We start from the raw sequence: 22515 nt of genomic DNA, 5'->3' as shown, positions 1-22515 counted from the left end.
TAAGTGGTAATCGTTTGTTATTTAGCCTTCAAATATTTTGGGAATCTCATGTCTTAGGACAGGATGATACTAAGACTGCATGGTCTGGTGTTCATGTCCTCATAGATGACCATTTCGCCCTGGTTACGAAATTAATATTGTTTCCAGTTATAGGAGCAACACTGACACCTGCTGTACAGCCATGTGAATATACCATAATCAAACACAAAGCTCTCTGACTACATGACCAATTCAATTACGTTTCAAAGAAAATCTATTTGCTTGGTGTGACCGTAGTCAGACCTTATGAGAAACACGATGACAGATGAACAATAAACAAAACCCCAAGAAAATACAGACACTTCTGCCTAAACCCATTCATAGCTTTTATTCAGCATACAATCCACTCAGGTGAAAAGTAGGTGACAAATTCCGATTCACTTCAGTAATCACAAAAGACACTGGATTTGGGTAAATAGTCTGAGTTTAATGAATGAGTGGTTCACTAATTGAAACTGACAGCTATTTGACACACCCTATAATGTTTCTGTACTTACGTTTCCTGAGCTATGCAGACACGGATGACAACCAATTCATGCTAACTGTTGATTCCACTTTCCTTTATCATTTCTGACAGGACTAACCAAGGTCCTAGAAAAACGTAAAAATGTTATCTTAAGGATGGGTTGACATTCTCACAGTGACAAAATGAATAAATAGCACCATTCATTTCTGCTCTGCCTTTTGATTCAACACTACTCGCTCCAGCCTATACAAATATACTCTGTCTACTGGCCTCATGCATCACCAATATCTGATTACAAAAAATAAATAGCTATCAAATACAAAAATAAGACATTATTTCATATAAAGAGGAAATATCTTCTGAAAATGCTTTGTTAAAAGACCAATATCAACCATTTCACTTTGGTCAAATAGGAAATTCAGAAACGATAAGAATGGAATGTTACAGTGTTGAATTATTCAAAATGTCCCAAATACAAAATGTGTATTTTTTATCATAATTTTAGATTTTGAATATTTACAGCGTTATTCTTCATATAAAACCAAGAGGGCTTTACCACAGTGTGCATTTAAAGCTAAAACAATGTTATGCACACCAAATGACCGAAGTTTCACAATAAAATACAGTCAGCTGTCAGATATTTCTTTCAAACAACCCGGAGCAAGCATGATAACATTGATAATCTATATTAATAAATAGTGCTACAGAGTTGACAGTGGTAGAGTTACGGTCTGAAATGAAAGTCTGCCGTGAGTGTTTAACATATAAACTGAGCTCAGCGGCAGTAATAAGAGGACATAAATGTGCTTCATTTGCATCCCTGAAATTCACACACACTTCTGGGCTACCTTCATGCTAAAAACAGATTCTATCTCCCTGCATCAAACACCCTCAGCTGAGGTCAGGAGTTGTGTGCCTGCAGTTCAGTCTTTTGCTGATAAGTCAGATGGTTTCTGTTTCATTGTGGGGGACAGAGCCTTCACTGTTAGGGTCTGTGTCAGTCCTAAGCCTTTTCAGAGGTCGTTCAGAGCATTCATCTTCCTCCTGTTTGACTGTGATCTCCATGACTTGTGCGCTCGGGCTGCTGGTGTCAGGGTTACAGTGGGGTGGTGTGTTTGCTATGGAAATATCTGGACACGTGACAGAGCCGTTTTTCGGAGATATCTCATCTCTGACGCAGAGAAGGTCCTCGGAGGAATGGTTCCCTACACCTGTGAAATAAAAAATCACTTTGGTCAGTCTTTTTTTTTTTTTCATTTCTATTTTGTTACCTTGTAGGGCTACATTTCTTAAATAGGCTAATTATTTTGGGTGGATTATAATCCTGCTTAGGGTATAAAAAATTGTGATTGTTAATACTTTTATCCCACAAATACTAAATTGGTCAATTGATCATAATTTGAATTGATCAAAAGTAATAGTAAAGAATTCTGTGTGTAACTTTATATTATGGCATTTGTTAATATTAGTTAACAATGAGCAATATATTTTTACTGCATTTATTGACCCTCTGTAAATGTTCGTTCGCAGTGCAATAAAGTTAACACCTAACAGATCCAATTTTTAATCTTAATGATAATCTCAACTTTTTTTTTTTTAACTAAGATTAATAAATGCTGTAGAATGTTAGCTAATGTAGTAACTAATGTTGACAGAAACCTTATTGTAGGTGCAGAAACTGTTTGTCTTTTATTATGTATTTTGCGTGCACGTTACCAGGTGGTTTGGTCACGTGGGTATAGGTGGATATTTACCTGGTAGTATTTCCTGTTTGTTGTGATTGTGTAGAGGGGGGGTGAGTAGCGAGGAGTGCTCACTTTCTGTTGACCGTTTTTACGTTTGTAATAATCAATTGTTTCTGCCGTGGACTGTTACATCATGCCAATAAAGGTTCACGGATTATGAATCATGGATGGAAACGCGTCACAGACCTTTCTCGCTGCTTAGCCTCTCAGCGGCTATAGGTTGCCGCTACAGTTATTGTAAAGTTTTACAGAATTCTGAAGAAAAATGGGTAACACTTTATTTTAGTGTCCCTGTAACACGTTACATGTACTTATAGTAATAACAGTAAATTATAAGAAACTAAACCAAAACCTAACCATATAGTAAGTCTGTCAACTAAAAAGGGCACCTTAAATTAAAGTGGAAACGAAAAATGTATCACCGTTTCCACAAAAAAAAAAAACACAACTGTTTTTAACATTGACAACAATAAGAAAATGTTATATAAGAAATCAGCATTTTGGAATGTTTTCTGAAGACTGGAGTAATGGTGAGGCTGACCGTTGTGAGCGTTTGAGTCACTCTCTGGCTCTGATGAGTGTTTGCTGCAGTTTGAAGTGGTGGGAGGAGGAACAGAAGATCCACTGGACTCAGAGCTCTCCCTCTCGTCCAAAATACGCTCCATATAATCCCTGGAATGCCAAACACACACACAGAAGGATGTGACCTTACACCGCATCTGATTCTATGCACACAGAGTTTAATTAGAGGACTTGTGACCTTTAATGTGCCACATGGTACTGACGACTGACTTACAAGACACCGGGACGAAGGCTGTATTTTCTTTTTCCAAGCTTGGTTTGCTGTGCAAAGAAATCATAACGCTCAGATTTCTTCCACATGTAATAAAAGGCCACACATTCCCCTACAGATCTAGTTCTCACCTGGAAAATTTTAATTAAGTAAAAATTACCTATGTGAACAGTAAAAACAGCCAAGTTCACCAACTGATCACTTTAAATGATTCACTAGTAGAACAGTTAAAAGTGGTATTCAATCCTAATAGGTTTGGAAACGAGGTGAGGAATGTGACTATACCTTGTTTGCTTGTACTGAGCTGAAATTTTTCCCGTAAGCTTTGAGTCCTTGTTCAAAACCTCGACACTCCTCTTCCGTCCAAACTGACATTTCCTCTGAGGGAGAGAGAGATTTGAGTTAATGTGACACATTCAGAGAATGTTGACTGACATGCTGAGAGCTCCTTTATCACAGGCTTGGATGCTTCTTGCGCTTAAAGCTGGTACCTTTTTAGATTCCCCAAAATAACATTCTGGGGGGAAAAAAACATTACTAGATAGAAGTCAAGAGTTTTGAGAAGAACATGCTGCTGCTACAAATCAAAATCATGCAGAAGCCAAATAGTTTTTCCTAAAGCTGTTAATAGATTAAAACTTTTCATCAGATGAATTGTTTAATAATTAGTTTAACAAATCACATATCAATATTTGCTGCAAAAGGCCCCCATGTAAATAGAATTCCAGAACATTATGACAGACCAGTGAAGCATTAAACAGACATTATAAAAATTGATATTAGAAGTCAAAATGTTTGTTTTATTTCAATCTCTTTAAACATAAGCTTATCATAACAACTTACAGTAGACAAAAAAAAATATTGTTGTAATAATCCCTAACCTGCTCCAGAGCAGGTTATATTCAGAGAATGAGTTGCTATGGTTACTTCACCTAAAAGTTAACTCAGTTTTTGGAACCGAAAGCTGAGGTCATCCGTTTTTTTTAATCGGAGTAACACCCAGGTATGTCACATAACCTGCTTTCTGGAATACCCCCTGATTGTTTTCTTTACTTTACAAAAGCACATTGATTTGTTTTTATTGTGAGTGTACATAAAAGAACAGTTATTAATTATGTCTTACTCTTATCTGTATGATAAGTATCTGTATTTTAAGTTGTTTTCGCTGTTATAAGGAAACAATTCACGCAGGCGCCTCAAACACAAACACACAAAATAGTTCTAGTATTGCAAACTTGACATCGCAGCCTGTTCATTATCAAAATAAAACAGTCAACCAAACATATGAAAAGTTACACTGCTCTGACTGCTCAACTGCTGTTCTGAATACCATTCAATTTAAAGGATTTGTTGTTGGAGTGAGGGGAACTAATATTTCGGAATAATAAAATGCGACGTTTTCTCCCACTCAAAAACGCAATTTATTATGTGTAGTGCATTTTTTAACCATGCAGCAAACGTTTTATAATATCTTGAAAAATTATTAAATTACACATTTACTTAAAATACTTTATAAACTGTTTAACTGATAGTATTAATCAGTCAAAATTCTTACTCTCAGTTAACGTTTAAACAGTTAATTATGAGCATCCCTAATTAACATGATTATGTTAATCACATTATAATAAAAAATAAATAACTGTTACATAAACAAATACTCACCTTTGGCAGGTTTCACATTACATTTCAATTTCCTTAAAGCTTCTTCTGCATCAAAGTTGCATTTAAACAATTCATAAAGAGCCTGAAATATGATCAAATAAATTGCAGTCATGTTACAATATGTCAAAAGGAATTAGCAATTTGAATAGAGGGAATACGTCATTGGATGGTGACCTGCCTGTTCATTGTCTTTGACGTGAGATCCTTCGGGAATGGCATGGACACCAGCCTCTTCTCCACTGCGTTTAGAGGCCTCAGATAAAAACTCTACAACCTTTTCCTCTGGAACTAACTCTGGATTCCACAAAAGCTGATCGTCATTCTCATAAACTAAATTAGAAATAAAGAGACAAGCAGATGAAGAAAAACTACATAGCCTAATATATATAAATATACTAGAGGGCTTGTAAACATATTAATTAAGTGTAGTATACAAGAAACATCTAAATCAGCATATCCTTCAGTTCTGACACCTTTTTCGTTGTCCTTATATTTACACAGGCCAGCAGGAGTCTCCGCTTGATACATTGAACCAACCATGATCTCCTATGAATGACAGAAGAAAAAATGCAAATGTCTGAAATCCATTTAAACTAGATGATTTTCTCTCAAATTATAATAGTCTCTACCTTTTTCCAATCTTCAGTTAATATATAATCATCATCTTCGGATTCGTCTTCATCCCCTATAAAATACAAAGTGAATCAAATGGATCAGTTGGACTCTGAATCTGTGACGCCATCTGCTGGTTCTACTAATCATCTACTTGATGGTACAATAACTGAAAAACATCTGTGCAAGTGTACATTTCTTACATTTACATCTTACAATACTTTATATTACAAATTATATATGTTTAAGGTCAGTAGATTTCTTTCAGAAACATGAACAGTCACTTTAAGCTCAACAAGGCTGCCTTTACTTAATCAAAAACAGAGAAAACGGCAATATTGTCAAATATTACAATTAAACTAAAGGTGGTCTATTTTAATATACTTTAAAATGTAATTTATTCCTGTGATGGCAAAGCTGTTTTTTCTGCATCCATTACTCCACTCTTCTGTGTGATTCTTCAACAATAATTCTAATATGATGTATTGTTCAGTACGCATTTCTGATTATTAATATTAATGTTAAAAACAGTTGTGCTGCTTAATATTTTTGTGGAAACCTTGATACATTCAGGACTCTAAGATTAACAGAAAAATACCAGTATTTACTCAAAATATATATATATTTTTAACATTATCCCCCATACTTGAAGACTAAAATGCATGTTTGAGATTTTTTATTTTTTAACTAAAAGCAACTTTCACTGACATATCTTAATATGTCAGTGCCATTGTTTTGTGTCAAGATTTTCATTAGTAATGTTTTTTTTTACTAAATGTCCTAATTTGAACCAAGTCCTAATCCTGGCTTAATCGAAGCCCTGTCTGTGAAACAATGTCTACAAACGTCTTTAAACTGTCGCTTAAATCCATGGCGATAAACTGAATGGTAGAGTGTCTATGTCTAATGATATTTATGTACAGAGTTCCTAGTTCCTACACATCTTCCATTTTGAAATTCCATACTTTTCCAGACTCAAATTTCCAAACATCTCTGTAGATTTTTCTGACCATATTTAAAGGGTTCATACAGCATTATATTTGGTACATAGTACGCTCACCTGTAAATATTCTTATTTTCAGTTTTTTTCTCAAAGTGATAACATATTTTTAATTCTTATTTATTAATTCTATAATTAATTTCATATTTTTGGAAACTAGGAGCAACAGTCTAGAAACACGATTGTGTTCCATACTCCGTTATTTGTTTTTTTTTCATTCCTAAAATCATATTCCATACTTTTCCAAATGGTGTAGGAATCCTGTATGAACTACAGTAGTCAACATTTGTAGGCTACTGTAGGCTAAATCTAAAACCTCCCTTTTTTTAGAACATGACAGTTCATACTTAAGCTCTACATCATTCTATTTCACTTCTTGTATAAAATGAGCTTGATTTGATATGTAATATTGATATAATGTAATATTTTTATAATCATACCTTCAAAGTAATTGGATGGCCGATGCCAGATAAGTTGAGCTGTGCTGTGAGACACACTGCTGGACGGAGGCTCATCACTGGACGACTGCACATCCTCATTCTCCTGATCAGAAAGCTCTCGCCTCTCCTCCTCCTGACATCCACGGCAGTAAATGGATTTACATTTATTAACACAAAATCATACTAGGACTACACAATATACATTAGATGTTTTTCATATAGATCTTTACTTTGAGTTTACTATTGCTGCTGCAAGTATTATCTGAAGTATCCTCCTCTTGAACATCTCCATCCTCTTCCTCTGGAGACCCACCACCAGTGCTGTAGCCATATAATTTCAGAAGCTCCTCGATGGGCATATCGCCCTCCTACAAAACCATAGTTAATTGAGACCTATGAAAGTTAATATTTAATGAGCCTCATCATAAATTCTAGAAAAGAACAGGCGGCCCATACTCGAGTTAGGTCATCAATTTCGGTGCTGGAGTTCTTCTCTCCCTCCAGCTTTTCCTCCTCTTCCAGAGTCCGCTCATCATCAAAGTCGTGTACGAGCATGTCTGCTGAAGGATCAAAGTCCCTGTCCTCATCCTGCACCACTGGATCTGCTCCTGTTTATCACAGACATTTATTTTATTCATTCATATAATTATATATTAATACAATATATGTGTGTGTGTATGTGCTATACTACATATATTATTTATATAAATTCACTATATTAAAAGTTCACATATATAATATTACATAAATTTATATACAACATGAAAGTGGGCTTTACAACCTAACTTACTTGAATTTTGTTATTGCTGCTAGTCAAAATAAATGAATCAATGAAAAATAACTTCAATCTTTACCTTCAGTGCCAGAACCACTTAGGGGGGGCTGAAAAGAGAAAAAATGTAATGTTCTTTTATTATAAAAGAATACGTCAACCTTTAAGAACAAAACCCATAAAAGAACAGATGATATGACCTGATTATGAATTATTATCAGTTAGAGTCAGAAGCAAATAAGCTGAACCACATATAACCTCGTGTAAAAGAACGGGAGTCCAAATAACAGGATAGACTGACTGGGTTATAACTGAAACAAGTGTTCGTTTTCCTTAATAAAAACACCGAGGAATAAACTAGAGATGAGTTTAGCGCTAAGAGGCAACAAGTTAGCGGCTAGCTGCTAACACATTCAAATTGGGCGCCTTAACTTGTTTGCTAACTATGCATGGCTGAATGTTAAGAAGCACGTCATTGTTGAAATGTTTAAAATTTAAAATTCAGTTACATTTATTAAACTGCTACTTTGACCGCACAAGTGCGTTATTTGCTGTAATTTGTAATATTTCTCTCACCTCCGCCATAGTTGTTGTTGTGGGTTCTGTGAAGCCAGCGACAGTAAATGTGTTTAATTCTCAACTCTGAAAATGAGCAGAGCTGCACTATTTTTGTGAACACTACAAAATAAAAGTCCTGTCCCAGACATTGCGAAAAGTTGACAAGTATAGTATTTTGAAATCGTAATTATCGTTGTAAGAATATTTCAAAATTAATTTTCTTTAGGCCCATTTTTAAAATATATAATATAAAACCTGAAATTAGATGCATTTGAAATCAGACGTGTCGTTTACTAAATGTTATCCAAACAGTCCCAAAATAAAGTAAATGTATTCTTTCTTTTTTTTAATCAAGTACTAGCTTTTGAGAATCTGCCAGTTTCGGCTTCTGTCAGTGTGTTTTTTTTTTTTTTTTTTAATTCTTCAAAATAACATTCACAAGAATCACTGGTTTGTTCTACCACTTGCAGTATTTTATTTTACATGGATCAGGTCACAACATAGGTGTTTGCTTCTTGAAATCCTATAAGCAGGCAGTTTGTAGAACTAAAAACTGCATGAAAATTAGCATTTTCAAGCCATGGGCTCGCTTATGAATTTATATTTTTTGAACAGCGGGTTTTGAATGGATACGATCTGTATTTAACATTACTTGAGACTTTTGTGTTTTCTTCAACAAATTACTCTTACCTCTACCATGATTGTTCCCCCCGATATTAATCGTAAGCGGTTTAATTTGTATTTGTTAGGCAATTCTTGTGATAATGTAACACAAATCATATACATTTAAACTGTAGGGAAAGTAGTACACAATTTATTGCCACAGAAAGAATAGACAGTGAGAAGAAAAATAAATAAAAAGAAAAGCATTTTATTTAACATCAGAAGGGAAAAGGACAGATTATTTGAATTGAGGTTTTATTTTAAATGTTACACATTTCCCATTTCTCACTGATACAATCACTGAGCATTTGTAGACATGAATTTGACAGGAGTTTCTTTAACTAAACTGTATAAAAACGTGAAAAAATTTGCACAAAAAAAAGAACAAGTTGAACAAAATATATCTGCAACAAAAAAGCCTTTGAAGACATAAGAGGATAAATATAAAGCGCAAAAAAGCACTTTATTTGTAAAACAGAATCTCAAAGCAATAGACAAAAGTAGTATTCAAAAAGTGGATACATGAATTAGAATGGACATTCATTCAGTAACCACAGAATACATCAGGATATCCAGATGTATAACATGTATAGCACAAAACATTACTGAGAAACCTGTGATGTTATCAAATGGTCAAAAATGCCAACACAAGTATAAGAAATTATTTTTTCTCTCTTTCTGATTCATCCCAACCATAATATGGTTTAACAAAGACAGATCAAAATACTGAAATGTTCTTGTAACTTGTATTTCAATGTTATTGCAAAAATTAATACTCACACTGACAACTGAGAAAAGCTGTAAACGGTTAAAGTGCAATTACTACACCATTTGCCTTTAAACAACCATGATTCCATCAGTACAAAGCAAATGGAGATACTACATCCCATTCCCAAATACAAAATCAGCTATACGAATTTGTCCAGTTGAACACTAACACTATGCTTAAAATATATTTCTTCTTTAAAGCTTATCAAGATACTCTTAAGTTGCACACATGTACCTTATTTTGAACACTCAAACACTCACATTCCATTTACCATGCAGGTTTTGAAGGAACATTCATGTAAAACTCGACAGGGTACCAGAAATGTCAAATAACTACTTTTTTAAAAAAGTATCAAATAACTCCCTTTTCATAGCTAGGAAAACATTTTACCCAACAATAAAACCAATTTCCAATCCGAACAAAAAAAACACTCTCATAAAGAATAAATAGTCTTACGGACTAAAACACATATTTAAAAGTACTCTTCAATAGGCAATACAACAGGTGTTTCAACAATAATGACAGTCATCATTCCCATTTTATGACAAGTGTCCAACATGCCAAGGAAAACAGTTTATTCCATTAACTTGTAACGGACAACTTCTTCACAGAAGTGAAAATTGACAGGCAAATATTTACTCTGGAACAACATATTCCAGTATGTTTGAAGCTCTTTCATTTGAGACAATGTCCTGCCTGCACCTGCGGTCGCCTTTACAGTCAATATCTTCTTCATATCACAAAAACAAACAAGAAAATCCTAGGAGTGACTTCTGCTTACTTGCTCTTGCAAGAAATACAAAAACTTACAGACACAGCTTTGCAGCATCCAACCATTGGTCATACAGCTACTTTCCCTTTGACCTCTAGTTTGTTTGCATTATCACTCTGTTTGGTGGTCTGCTCTTCTGTGAAGGTAATGTAGGAATACACCAGACTGCCGGCAATACTGAAAAGACAAGTACATTTATCATTAGCGTCACAATGTATTATTGCATCCAGTGTTTCCCCTACCATTGTTTTTTTGGGGGGGGGGCCTGAAAGAAGACACCCCCCCAAAAAAAAACTGACGCGCGAGCTCCTACAGTAACTTTTTCTGGGTAAAAATGTCAAAGAGTTTGACAATCCTAAAAACTTGCACTTCTTACTTTTTTATTACGGTTACTTTTATTTATTTCTTATTTACATGTTACTCTTTCTTCATTAATAGTTAAGCTCCTGCATTCAAGCCTGGGAAATGTGGGAAGTTCGTATTTAAGAGGTGGGATGTTGTGGCAGTGCGTTCAAGTCATTTTCGTCAGAGTAAGATGGCGGTGTACCTTCTCTTAATTAATTACAAAAAAATAAGGCATGTTTCTTAAACTCTACATATAGAAAATGAAGAACAAACAGGCCCTACCCAGACAGCCACATAGTCTGGTACATGTGGATTCAACACGTACCAGAGATGTGGGCCTGGGTATATGTGACCCTGGATCACAAAACCAGTCACAAGTAGCACGGTATATTTGTGAAAATAGCCAACAATACATTGTATGGGTCAAAATTATAAATTTTTCTTTTATGCCAAAAATCATTAGGATATTAAATAAAGATCACGATGCCGAAAACGCAGACGGAATCGCGGAATACAGTCAAAAAAACTTTGCAAGCACATGTGACGCTCGCGCTGTCTTTTGCCTTTATGAGGACACGAATGCATGAACTTCGTCTCCAGTCTCTAGTCCGCTCTGAAAGTCACTTTGTGAGAATTTAACCGATTCACTTCAAAACTACCATCATGTCATAAACACAGAAACTCAAAGGTCTTCACGGCAACCCGTCAAAATAAAACTTTGGTTTAACTTGACAGAAATATATTACTGATGTACAGTAGATAGATACGTCTCAATGTAATAATAATACTAACATTAATACAAATAAATTATCAAAACTTGAAGAAATAATCACTCTTTTTTTTTTACAGTAAAGCTCATTGTGCAACAAGATGTTTGACAAAGTTTAAATTAATGTTTTATGTCTTCATTTAATTACCAGGAAAAACAACAGAATTTGTGTAAAAAAAAAAGTCATAAGTTTAATAATTGTAAGTTTCATGATTTAAATTAATTAGACATGCCTTTTTGATTACTAAAAATTTTTGCCAAATTTTTTATTTATTTAAACTAATTAAAAAATAAAACAGATTTTATAGGGCCTTAAATGTGCATCAGGTGTGTCTTGCTTTTTTATGTTTTTAATTAATTTATGAACCACTTTAAACTTTGTCATTACATATTGTTATATTATAATGCTATCATATTTTGTTTAGGCAATTAGCTAGAAAATCCCAACAATATCACTGCTAAATACCTATAAATATTGTGACCCTAACCCACCACGGATCCGTAACACACCTGCTCCGCTGCACTAGTAGTTTTGAAAAAAAAAAAAAACTAAAAAAATCCTAGGGGAAACACTGGCATCCCCCATCTCTTTCCTTCTGAGAAAAGCTTAATTCATACCTGATGTTCAGACCAATGAAGTTAGTCCATGAGAAAATGTAATCTCCACCAAACACCATTCCGATATATGTCACTAATATATTCTGCAGGGACAGAAAAGTCATTAATATAGCAAAAGCAGTGATGATGTGTCTTGGTATGTTTAAGAAACAGTCTTACCTTTAGGCAGCCAACAATGGTAGTAGTTAGCGCAGAGTTATACTGAGTGCAAAGTACGGTGGAGTACATTAAAATGAACCTGCAAATGAAGAAACAGAAGATAGAATGAATGTTGCTGAATGATAAATTCTTGAAATCATTCATCTAAAGGTGCGGTTACATTGGCGAAATTTGGCTGGCAAAAAAAGGTACATTGTCAATATAAAGCAATGCTAACACTTTCAAAACAAGCAGCTCTTCTGTTGGTCAGTATAATGAATTTGCATGACAATATGAACATGAGCTTAATGTGTGTGGGAAACTTTTTGCCTTCACAGGAAACCCCAGAACATGCAGATTGATTCCCATTGAAATGACTGGACTTGTCCTGCAAAAATGTGCCGAACAATGGTAAATGTGACCGCACCTTAATACTCAATGCGAAAAGTTAGTCAATCCATTAAAATATATAATCAGTGACTTTAAGTACTTCTGCAGTCCATGAGAAAATGCATTGAATTAAAAAAGTAATCTTCCTCAGTACTTTATCAACTTAAATTGATATCTGTAAAGACAGCAACCTGCTGTTGCCCGCTGGTGTTTGCATTTCTATGATGGGATACATTTTTTGGTGATATTTCATTTGTTGAATTTTGATGGCAATTAAAACCATACAAATAGTGAAAATTAAAATGACCGTTTTACTGACAATCAGTTTTATTGTAATCACACCAAATTTAATTAAACAGTTATGTCAAACTGCATAAACAACATTTGAAATAAAAACTTTGTATTTGTTAAATGTCTACTTACCCCATTATACAAGAGAGAATAAATTGACTCATAAAAAGCACATCTGACCAGCCTTCATAATCTAAAGCCTAAAGAGAGGAAAAATACATTTAGGGATGAATGAAAAAAATATGACACACTATAAAAACATAAACAGATTAATTGCCTTAGTTAATCATTAAATTTCACAGAAAAATTGTAAGGGAAATATGTAGGTCAAGATCTTGCATGGTAAAATGTCACAGATACGTACAACAAAGACTTTCCATATAACCTAATTTTTTCATTAGAAATGTTAAAAATCTATTCAAATGGAGGGTTGAAAACAACAGAAATCTACTCAACCCATCTTAAAACAGGTGAAGAACTCACCTAAAAATAATATACCTAAAGAATAACTTAAGCTACTACATTCAATCTGATAGTTACACTGACTGGTATAATGGTGGCTTTGTGCATACACACACTGCCTCCTGTCCTCTCTCCTTCCTGAAGCAGTGCCTGCCAAATAAACTGGGGCCTCCCTGTGAACAAACTGAGCTAAATAAAATGAGGTATTCATGGAGCAGGGCCCTGTCATCCTAACCTCCCAAACAACTGAGCCTTGTGCTCACGCTGCTTACTCAACTAGCACACTTTTTGACTAAGAAATTGCAGTTATTTCTTCATGGGAAAAGCGTTCAGGCAGGAACAGACATGCTGAAATTTATCTCAGTCAGCTTGCTATGATTTCAAAAGAATTCATGACAAGAGTGCACAGTCGTTCCAAACGACTAATGATGTGCGTTCCCTGGCAATGTGAGCTGCAGCTGAGCAGATGGTGTGTTTGTGGTTGCCAGATCATCTACGGGTATGTATGAGGTCTTGTTGAGAGATGGGACTCTTAGAAATAACTAGTCCTGCGGTTAATTAAGGTCTGGTATGTAGAAACAATATCTTATATATAACGGAGCATGACCAAACTACCTATGTATGTAACTAGTTCAAGAACAAGAAACATTTTATTAATGAGCCAATATCCATGAAGGCCATCACTAGAGAAAATTATATATATATATATATATATATATTTTTAAATGGTAGTTACAGAATAGCCTATAAAAGACAAACATTTAAACAACCAGCACACTTTACAAAAGATAAATAAATGAAAATTAAAGCAATTAAAATTTAAAAGGGTGGTATAATGCCCTTTTCACAAGATGTAAAATAAATCTCTGATGTCCCCAGAGTGTGTATGCGAAGTTTTAGCTCAAAATACCCCACAGATATTTTTATATAGCATGTTAAAGGAACACTCCGACTTTTTGGGACTTTATCTTATTCAACTTATCCCCCAGAGTTAGATAAATCCATACATACCTTTTTCATCTCCGTGTGTGCTATGAGTCTGTTTGACGCACCCACCGCTAGCCTAGCTTAGCACAAAGACTGGATGTAAATGGTTGCAGCTAGCGTACTAATCCAAATAAGTGACAAAATAACACAAACATTTTCCTATTTACATGTTGTGATTTGATAGTCACAGAGTGTACAAAAAACAAAGTCAAATGAGACACAGACATATTTTAACCGTATAAATACTGGGAACTATATTCTCTGAAGGCGAAGCACTGTTACTTGGGCGGAGTGATAACCGCAGCACCTGAGACGCGCCGTGGTGAGGAGCAGAGAGTTCGTTCAGAGCGCGTCTCAGGTGCGCTGCGGTTATCACTCCCCCCTATATTCAGGGAATATAGTTCCCAGTATTTATACGGTTAAAATATGTCTGTTTCATGTGACTTTGTTTTTTGCACACTCTGTGACTATATAAATCACAACATGTAAATAGGAAAATGTTTGCGTTATTTTGTCACTTATTTGGATTAGTATGCTAGCTGCAACCATTTACATCCAGTCTTTGTGCTAAGCTAGGCTAGCGGTGGGTGCGTCAAACAGACTTATAGCGCGCACGGAGATGAAAAAGGTATGTATGGACTTATCTAACTCTGGGGGATACGTTGAATAGGCTAAAGTCCCAAAAAGTCGGAGTGTTCCTTTAAAGTTGTCACTTTTTGAGGTTTGGGCAAAAACACATCGTTTTGTGTCTGGCCCTTTAAATGCAAATGAGCTGCTGCTCCCGGGCACAGAGGGCAGAGTTTCAAGAGCTTGGGTGTTAGCAGCTCCTATTACCTCACGCAGACGCACTAAAATGTCAGAAACTGCCTTTTATGTTTAACAGACAAAGATGGAGACTCAAGAAGAAGTGACAACACGTAGAATGCAACATGACGTCTCTGAATGGTTAGTTGATGAATTTATGTTGCTGATGTGGAGTTAACTATCTTCAATTAGCATATTCTGTTAGCCTGGAAATCCAGACCTAAATCTGAAAGATTTATGGTCCGGTGTCGATTAATGAAAATCGGCCAGCTCGAGGGGCGGCACCAAGCATGCATTTGAAAATCTCACTGCAGGCAATTGGCTAACACTACGACCAATCACAACAATACACGTACGCTTAACTACCAACGGAGTAGTAGTGGGAAGTTTGGATCATTTTACTCACTCAGATCTTTAAATCTCGTTCAGCAAAATGAACAAATCTTTTATCGAGTAATTTCGTTAATTTCAGCATAATAAAATGTCATGTTAAATAGCCCAACACATCTAGTACTTTGGAAAATGTTGATTACATTTGAAAAGTTGGGTCCAACTTAAGCTCAGGCTATTGCAGTCTGTTAATTCACCTGACCTCCTGATCCATGGCGTTCTTTCTTTTGCAACTTCACATTTATCACGTCTACTCATTGTAGCGCCCAAAGCCGTTTCAAACAATTGATGTTCATCCATAGCCATCTTGCAATGTTTATGAATGACTAATGTCATCTCGCCTCTGGCCCGCCTATATCAGATAACCCGATGTGATTGGTGCAGCTCAGATAGAGGGGCATATTTAATGAGCATTATTACTCGACACCAGAGTTACTCGCTGAGCAAATTCAAATTGTGCTCTCGCGAGAACTCTGGATTTCCAGGGTAGTATTCTGTCATGATAATCTATAAATCGCTCGTATATTAGGAACTGTTGTGAGATGCATACAGAGTGACTTTCTATTGCATGTGAAAAGACAGATGCTACAGTTTGAGCTGACTCACAAATGTGCTCAACTACAACCACTCTTCCTCTTCTCAACATGGACTGCGTGTTCTGCAGTCTCAAAAGTCAACATGGACTGCGGGGTTTATGTAAATTTTAGGGTTGGTGATGTCACTAACCCCTGAAGAATGTCGTGTATTCCCTACCAGCCGTTTGTTGTAGTCCTTAAAAAAGCGATTTCTTTAAAAGCAAACATCTCCCTTTGCTTTGAACTTTGAGCATTGTAACTTTGCAGATGTTGTTTATGCTCAAACAGCAACATTACACACTAACTAAAATTAGAAAAGTAAAATCATAATCAACCACCCCTTTAAATATTGTCTTAAATTATAGCGCATCTCTTTAGCTAGTGATGCGGGGGTGGGTCACGGGAGGATCATATAAATCATTGATGTGTTGATTTAAAAAAAAAAAAAGACAACTCCTTTCACTGTAAACCCGAACAAACTCTTGCACTCTTTTACTGTCATTTTCAACTACAACATAGGGGAAACCAATCAAGGACAAAATATGCCTAGAGCACCTACAACTGGTCATTATATAAAACACAAAGGGAAAAAAGCTAAACTTTTCTTTAGGCAGTAATTTGCAGACTCTCATTAAGCTAAACAGTTGCAGGATCCACTTGTTTAAAGGGTAAAGTTCACAAAGGAAAATTCTGTCATTAATTACCCATGTTGTTCCAAACCCGTAATCCATTCGTTCAGCTTCGGAATTCAAATAAAGATTTTCTTTTTAATTAAATCTGAAAGCTTTCTGTCCCTCCATTGACAGTTCCCGCAACTACCACTTTCAAGCCCCAGAAAGGTAGTTAAGATATCATAAAAGTAATCCATGTGACTCCAGTAGTTTAACCTCAGTTTCATGAAGTGATGCGAATGCTTTGTTTGCGAAAACATTTATTTAACACTTTACATTTATGACGCCTTTACTACCTTTCTCGGGCTTGAAACTGGTAGTTGCGTATAGCTGTCAATGGAGGGACAGAAAGCTCTCAGATTTCATAAAAAATATCTTCATTTGTGTTCCGAAGATCAGGTTTAGCTTCAGGTTCCTTTATTTGTACCCGTAGGTAGATTTGGTTTGCAGTGTCAGAGTGTCATCCATACATTTAGACAAACAAAAACAATAAACATTTGACAATAAATAAATAATTAAATATAAATAGATGACTAGCATAGTTTCTATGTCATCTATGCATTTTGTTCCTCTGATTAACGGCCGGTGGGACAAAACTATTTTTATACCGCTTAGTTCTGCACTTTGGGATTCTATACCTTCGTCTGGATGGAAGAAGTTGAAATTCACTATGCAGAGGGTGGGCATCGTCATTTAAAATTGACCCAGTTATCTGCTGTAACTGTCTGGTATACAAAGATACTGGGCTAAACTGAGACACTCCAATCAGCTTACTAGACCATTTAACAATTTGATTTAGGGAATTTCTGTTCTTTAAAGATAGATTCCCAAACCATGACACCGAAGAAAAAGATCAAATTGATTCAATAAAAGCTCGATAAAATAAGACCATCATGGTTGTCAACGCTAAAGAAAGACAGTTTCCTCAGACAAAACAGACGCTGGTGCCCCTTTTTGCACACAGCTTCACAATTTGCTACAAAATTAAATTTTGAGTCGATAATTATCCCAAGATATTTGTAGGATTCAGTACATTCAACTGTTTTACCTTTAATGGATGTGACTTCATGTGTGTGAGTATGTTTTCTAAAATCAATGATCATTTATTTTGTCTTTATTATGTATAATTGAAGGTAGGACTCCTCACACCACGTGATAAAGTCATCGATTATCAGCCCGTGACAGGCCTCATTGTCCTGAAGCCTACTAACAATTACAGAATCATCTGCATATTTTATAATGGTCCTATTTTCATATTTACTCTGGCACATGTTTGTGTAGAGAATAAACAGTAAGGACGAAAGTACACATCCTTGAGGGGAGCCAGTTGAGGAGGAGACTCGGTCTGACAGCGGTCCATTTACCTTAACTCGTTGTGTCCTATCAGTTAAAAAATGAAGAATCCAACCCACAAGATTTTTACTCAGGTCGAATTGTTCTGCCAGCCGACTGATTAAAATATGTGGTTGAATTGTATTCAAAGCGGACGATAAATCAACAAACAAGAGTCTAACGTGAGACCCAACTCCTTCCAAGTGTTTAACAATTAAGTTCAACAAGGTAACTGTGGCATCTTCTACTTCTCTGTGTTGCCTATAAGCAAACTGCATGGGGTCCAGTACATGCTCAGTTTTCAGTAGTATTTTTCAGTTACCAATTTTTCTAAGATTTTCATTAAAATCGACGTGAGAACAATCGGTCTAAAATCATTACAGGTTTTAGGGCAACTTGATTTAGGAACAGGGACTACCACCGCATCCTTCCAGACCTTGGGTACATGCTGTGTCTGTAAAGATTTATTAAAAATAAAATGGAACATAGGACTCAGTTCTTTTGCACAAGATTTAAGTAAGCGACCACATATTTTGTCAGGTCCGTGACTCTTAGTTACTTTTACTGAGCGGAATGCTTTTTCCACTCTTTTTTGGTCTATTTCAGGGTACTGGTCATCTTCAAATGTATTTCTCAGATCCTGGATTTCATTACTAAAATCAAACGTATCAAAGCAGTTAAAAAATGGTCGATGAACGAAAATCGTACGGTTAGGAAAGACATAAGGGCGAGCAATTAATAACTAACCCTTTAAACAGCAATTGTTTAAAAACAAAAGGGAGGAAAAGAAAAATACTGTGTGGGAGCGTTTTAGTTAAGTAGTTACAATCAAGTGATGGGTTGGGTATGCGATATGAAATGGCTGCGAAGCGCTATAACAATAAAACAATAAATGTGAGTGTGTTCATGAGACTTACCTTGTCTATATCTCCAGTGACATGTGCTAAAAGCAGAGTTGGAAGTATCATAAATAAAGCATTGTAATAGAGCAGGCCATACTTCCCCAGCTCCTATAGAACCGAAAGACAACAAGAAAAAACTCAGGTACAGTAATGCCATGTCATGATTCCCTCCTCTCTCGCACCCTCTAGCTAAAAGAGAACCAGATCATCTTCATTTAGATCTGGATACATTTAGATGGTATGTAAACAGCTGTAGAGGGCCACAGGTCTTTTTTCAGGAACGGAGCATAATCTCGGCTTCCTTGTTTAAGTTGTCAGTGCTCTAGATAAATCTTTCTATGTAGTCCACATTCTTCAATGAACACTGTCATAAAACTACTAGCTCTTCATCTGGAGGCCTCAAATAGAACACATATCAGGTCACATTCAGTGCAAGTCAGTCAGTGGGGTAATAGAATAAACACCACTCAGGTTGCCAAACACTTTCTGTTTCAACAAATTCAACCATAGGCATATCTAATAAATAAATTGAAGTCTGCGCTTGAAGCGGTTAGAACATGCATATGTGAACTACTTTTTCTCGGATTGGATGCAGCAAAAATACAGATGAGAAAGCACTCAACACAAAAACGATAAAAACAGTGGTTCTCGACAGATTTTAAATCCAAAATGGGATTCTGTTCCGATAGGATTGAAGTTAGGATAGCAAAAGAAATAGGCTTATTAAATCTTAAAAGGAGGACAAAATGCTTCCTAATTTCCTGTCACATGGAGAACCCCAAATTAGGCAGATGCAGGCATGGAGAGGTTGTGAGACATATCCTCAAAAACCATGAACAAAAACGATGCAAAGCAAATTAACATTTTGCAGTGAATTACTTCATGACATTCAGAACATAAATAGCAATTCAGAAAATGTAGGGTTAAAATCAGGATCATTCAGTTATTACAATGTATGAGGAGTTGCTTAATTTTGTGCAAGCACAGGAAAGCAACATTTCTCAATTAACGACTACAGAGATAAGCTGCTGCTTAAGGGAGCACTCAAGGTCTTTGAGTAATCTTGATCATGAATGTGTTGCCTTTCTTACCTTAGAATCAAGTTTCTGTTTCACAAAAGCTCCATTGGCAGCAGTTAAGACATCGTTCATTAAAATGAACATGTACCCTTGCAGGTCAAAAGCCAAGTCAGCACTGCACAAGAAATATAAAGGCACTTATCAAAGACTTGAACATAAGTTATGTTATTAAATGTGCACAGAAATAGTTGCAGTCTTCCCCTCATACTCAATGATAATAGTGATTTATAATTAACATCTGTGTTGTGACAGTTTTTGCAAACATTGACTTTACTCCATACAGCAGTGAATAATAGGCATATACTTCAAGCAACCAAGATAAGGCTGAATTGTACTGGTCAAAAACAATGCGTCACTGTGGGAAGAATGTTTTTTTTTTTTTTACCTTGCAGCTACAAAGGCCCCTAGAATCATAGTAAATACTGTAAGCTGAACTGGTCGAGAGAATTTCTTCCTGTAACAACAGACATAATCAATGATAGTTGTATAATCATAATCAATGTTAATTAATTAGATGTAAGCTATCAGAAACATTTCCATAGTAAATACAGAACTTTACTTACTTTAACAAGATACCCTCCGCCAGCATTGTAAAGAGAATAGAAAACCTCCTCAATACTGTAAACATTGGCAGACTGAAGGAAGGAAAAACAAATTGATATATATAAATATATAAGTGTATAACATACAAAAAAAGGCAGACATGTAATGTTAATGGGTACTGTATCATACTTAAGTCTTTTTGTTCCAAAGAGTCCCGTTATTTGATTTCCTACATATAGAAGAGGTAGCGGAAACGTCTGCAATTACAAGAAGCTAGATATTGAACAAGCAATATGTGGACAACATATTACAAAGCAGCACTGTCTTGCAGTCCCATGTAGGTACTGGTCCCATGAACTAGCACTCCTCACCTTTTTTGGTATGCTACCATCAAACTCAGGGAAGGTGATCACCCGGAGGGCCTTTCCCACCCGTAACACAACAACTGTTGCCAGCATCTGCAGAGGAAAGTCACACAATGTAATTGCCGCTCTGCTCTATTAATGTGTAAAGTCCAAAGTATGGCATTGAAAAGTGAGAAAAAAAGAAAACTCACCTGCCCAATGCCAACACATATTGAAGAGGGGAACCTGTTTGGAAAGACTGCTTTTTAGCAAAGGCTGAAGGCATGGAGGTTTTGTTTTGTTTGTTTTAAAATGAAAAAGTAGCATTATTACTAACTTGATTGCTATTATGAAAATGAACCATCACATGCAATGTGCTTTTGATTGGGAAATGTTATTCTCTGTCAGTGACTCAATTTAGTCCATACTAAACACATGTATTTAACAATTGCATGTTTATAAATCTACACCATTTATACACCTTCTTGCAACTTAAGTTAAACAATGTATAATCAGCTTCTTAAATTGTTCTAGCCAGGTAACGTTAGTCGGCTGGCTCACTATTTTTACAAAACGTGTTTTCACCAAGTAGGCTACATGTTCCTGAACCAACATTCCAATCAACAAATTAAATTTGAGAGAAAAGTTTACAGTTTATGTCAAGATTATGTCCTGGGTCAATTGCTAACTTACATCAGTCAATAACGTTATTTCCCTCTGATTTTAGGGATAAATGATGGTTAAGTTCAGGGGTAGGGATAGTGTTTTCGATCAGGAATGTTGTTCTAAGATTGACAAAATATGTTGATCCAGGAAGTATATACTTGGCAAAGTCACAGCGAAAAATACTAAATTACCAAAATACCGCTAAATAATCCTATGGAATTACATTCGATGGTGTCAACGGTATTAACTCGACATGTACCTAATGTATAGTAATAACATTGCACTGTTTTGTTACGAGAAAAATACTCCGTTTCACTGATACTGCTGCAAAAACGATGTTACCAACTATCCCAAATATTCTGCATAGACAGATAGTCAAGCACTTTGTAAAATACAGAGTATGTAACTCTAGTTAAAGTCCTCTTACCTGTAATTAGTCAGGACGCTCTTGTTTACAACAACTATAAGGAAAGAGCTGACTCCATAAAAAACCGCGGCTGAAAGTTTGAAGAGTACCGTTGACTTTTGGTCCGCCATCCCTGCCGCTTCATTCCCCAACTCACATTGCTTCATTCTGAACGCAGCGCCTTTCTTCCTCCCCACGTTGACGAATCTGACTTTCCGCCATGTTTACAGTGATACGTATGCTGTGACGACATTCGAAAGTACGGTGTTCTCTGTCGCCACCCTGCGGCAACTGACTGAAAGCTATTTACCAGAGCGACAGTATTGAACATGTATCTGGCTATAATGTGCTGGGGAAATTATTGGCTGTATTTATTTGATATTTACTGGACAATATACAAAAGTCTGCATGTATTTTTGTGTTGTATTTTTAAACGTGCTGTGTTATCAAGTAAGCAAATATTTCAAATATTTGTTTCGCTTTATCACCTTTTGCGCTTGGACTTGTGTTTC

The 22515-nt window shown here is 35.8% G+C and overlaps 2 protein-coding genes across 6 annotated transcripts; both read right to left on the bottom strand.

The window, feature by feature from the left end:
- Positions 1 to 345: 345 nt before the first annotated feature.
- mier1a (mesoderm induction early response 1a, transcriptional regulator) lies at positions 346 to 8237 on the bottom strand. Of its 5 annotated transcripts, none has more exons than XM_079627643.1 (13): positions 8106 to 8237; positions 7612 to 7639; positions 7214 to 7365; positions 6988 to 7125; positions 6758 to 6890; positions 5335 to 5390; positions 5179 to 5251; positions 4884 to 5035; positions 4706 to 4787; positions 3329 to 3423; positions 3047 to 3093; positions 2792 to 2922; positions 346 to 1716 (listed from the first exon to the last, which is right to left on the bottom strand). In XM_079627643.1, exons 1-13 carry the CDS (start codon positions 8112 to 8114, stop codon positions 1448 to 1450), a joined length of 1365 nt encoding a protein of 454 aa, XP_079483769.1. In that variant the 5' UTR covers positions 8115 to 8237; the 3' UTR covers positions 346 to 1447. The 5 variants fall into 5 exon arrangements, 4 of the variants coding, with proteins under 4 accessions (XP_079483769.1, XP_079483768.1, XP_079483771.1 ...); XM_079627642.1 differs by having other exon boundaries at positions 353 to 1716; positions 3047 to 3174; positions 8106 to 8225; XM_079627645.1 differs by having other exon boundaries at positions 353 to 1716; positions 7548 to 7639; positions 8106 to 8173.
- A 267-nt stretch (positions 8238 to 8504) lies between these two features.
- Positions 8505 to 22285, bottom strand: slc35d1a (solute carrier family 35 member D1a). Its single transcript, XM_079628739.1, has 12 exons — positions 22025 to 22285; positions 21144 to 21177; positions 20959 to 21045; positions 20777 to 20844; positions 20608 to 20679; positions 20430 to 20498; positions 20057 to 20159; positions 18981 to 19073; positions 12975 to 13042; positions 12183 to 12261; positions 12024 to 12106; positions 8505 to 10468 (listed from the first exon to the last, which is right to left on the bottom strand). Exons 1-12 carry the CDS (start codon positions 22168 to 22170, stop codon positions 10360 to 10362), a joined length of 1011 nt encoding a protein of 336 aa, XP_079484865.1. The 5' UTR covers positions 22171 to 22285; the 3' UTR covers positions 8505 to 10359.
- Between the last annotated feature and the right edge of the window lie 230 nt (positions 22286 to 22515).

This window comes from Phoxinus phoxinus (genome assembly GCF_949152265.1).
Source record: "Phoxinus phoxinus genome assembly, chromosome: 11".
NCBI lineage: Eukaryota > Metazoa > Chordata > Actinopteri > Cypriniformes > Leuciscidae > Phoxinus > Phoxinus phoxinus.
This window is presented reverse-complemented; position numbering and strand designations above follow the sequence as displayed.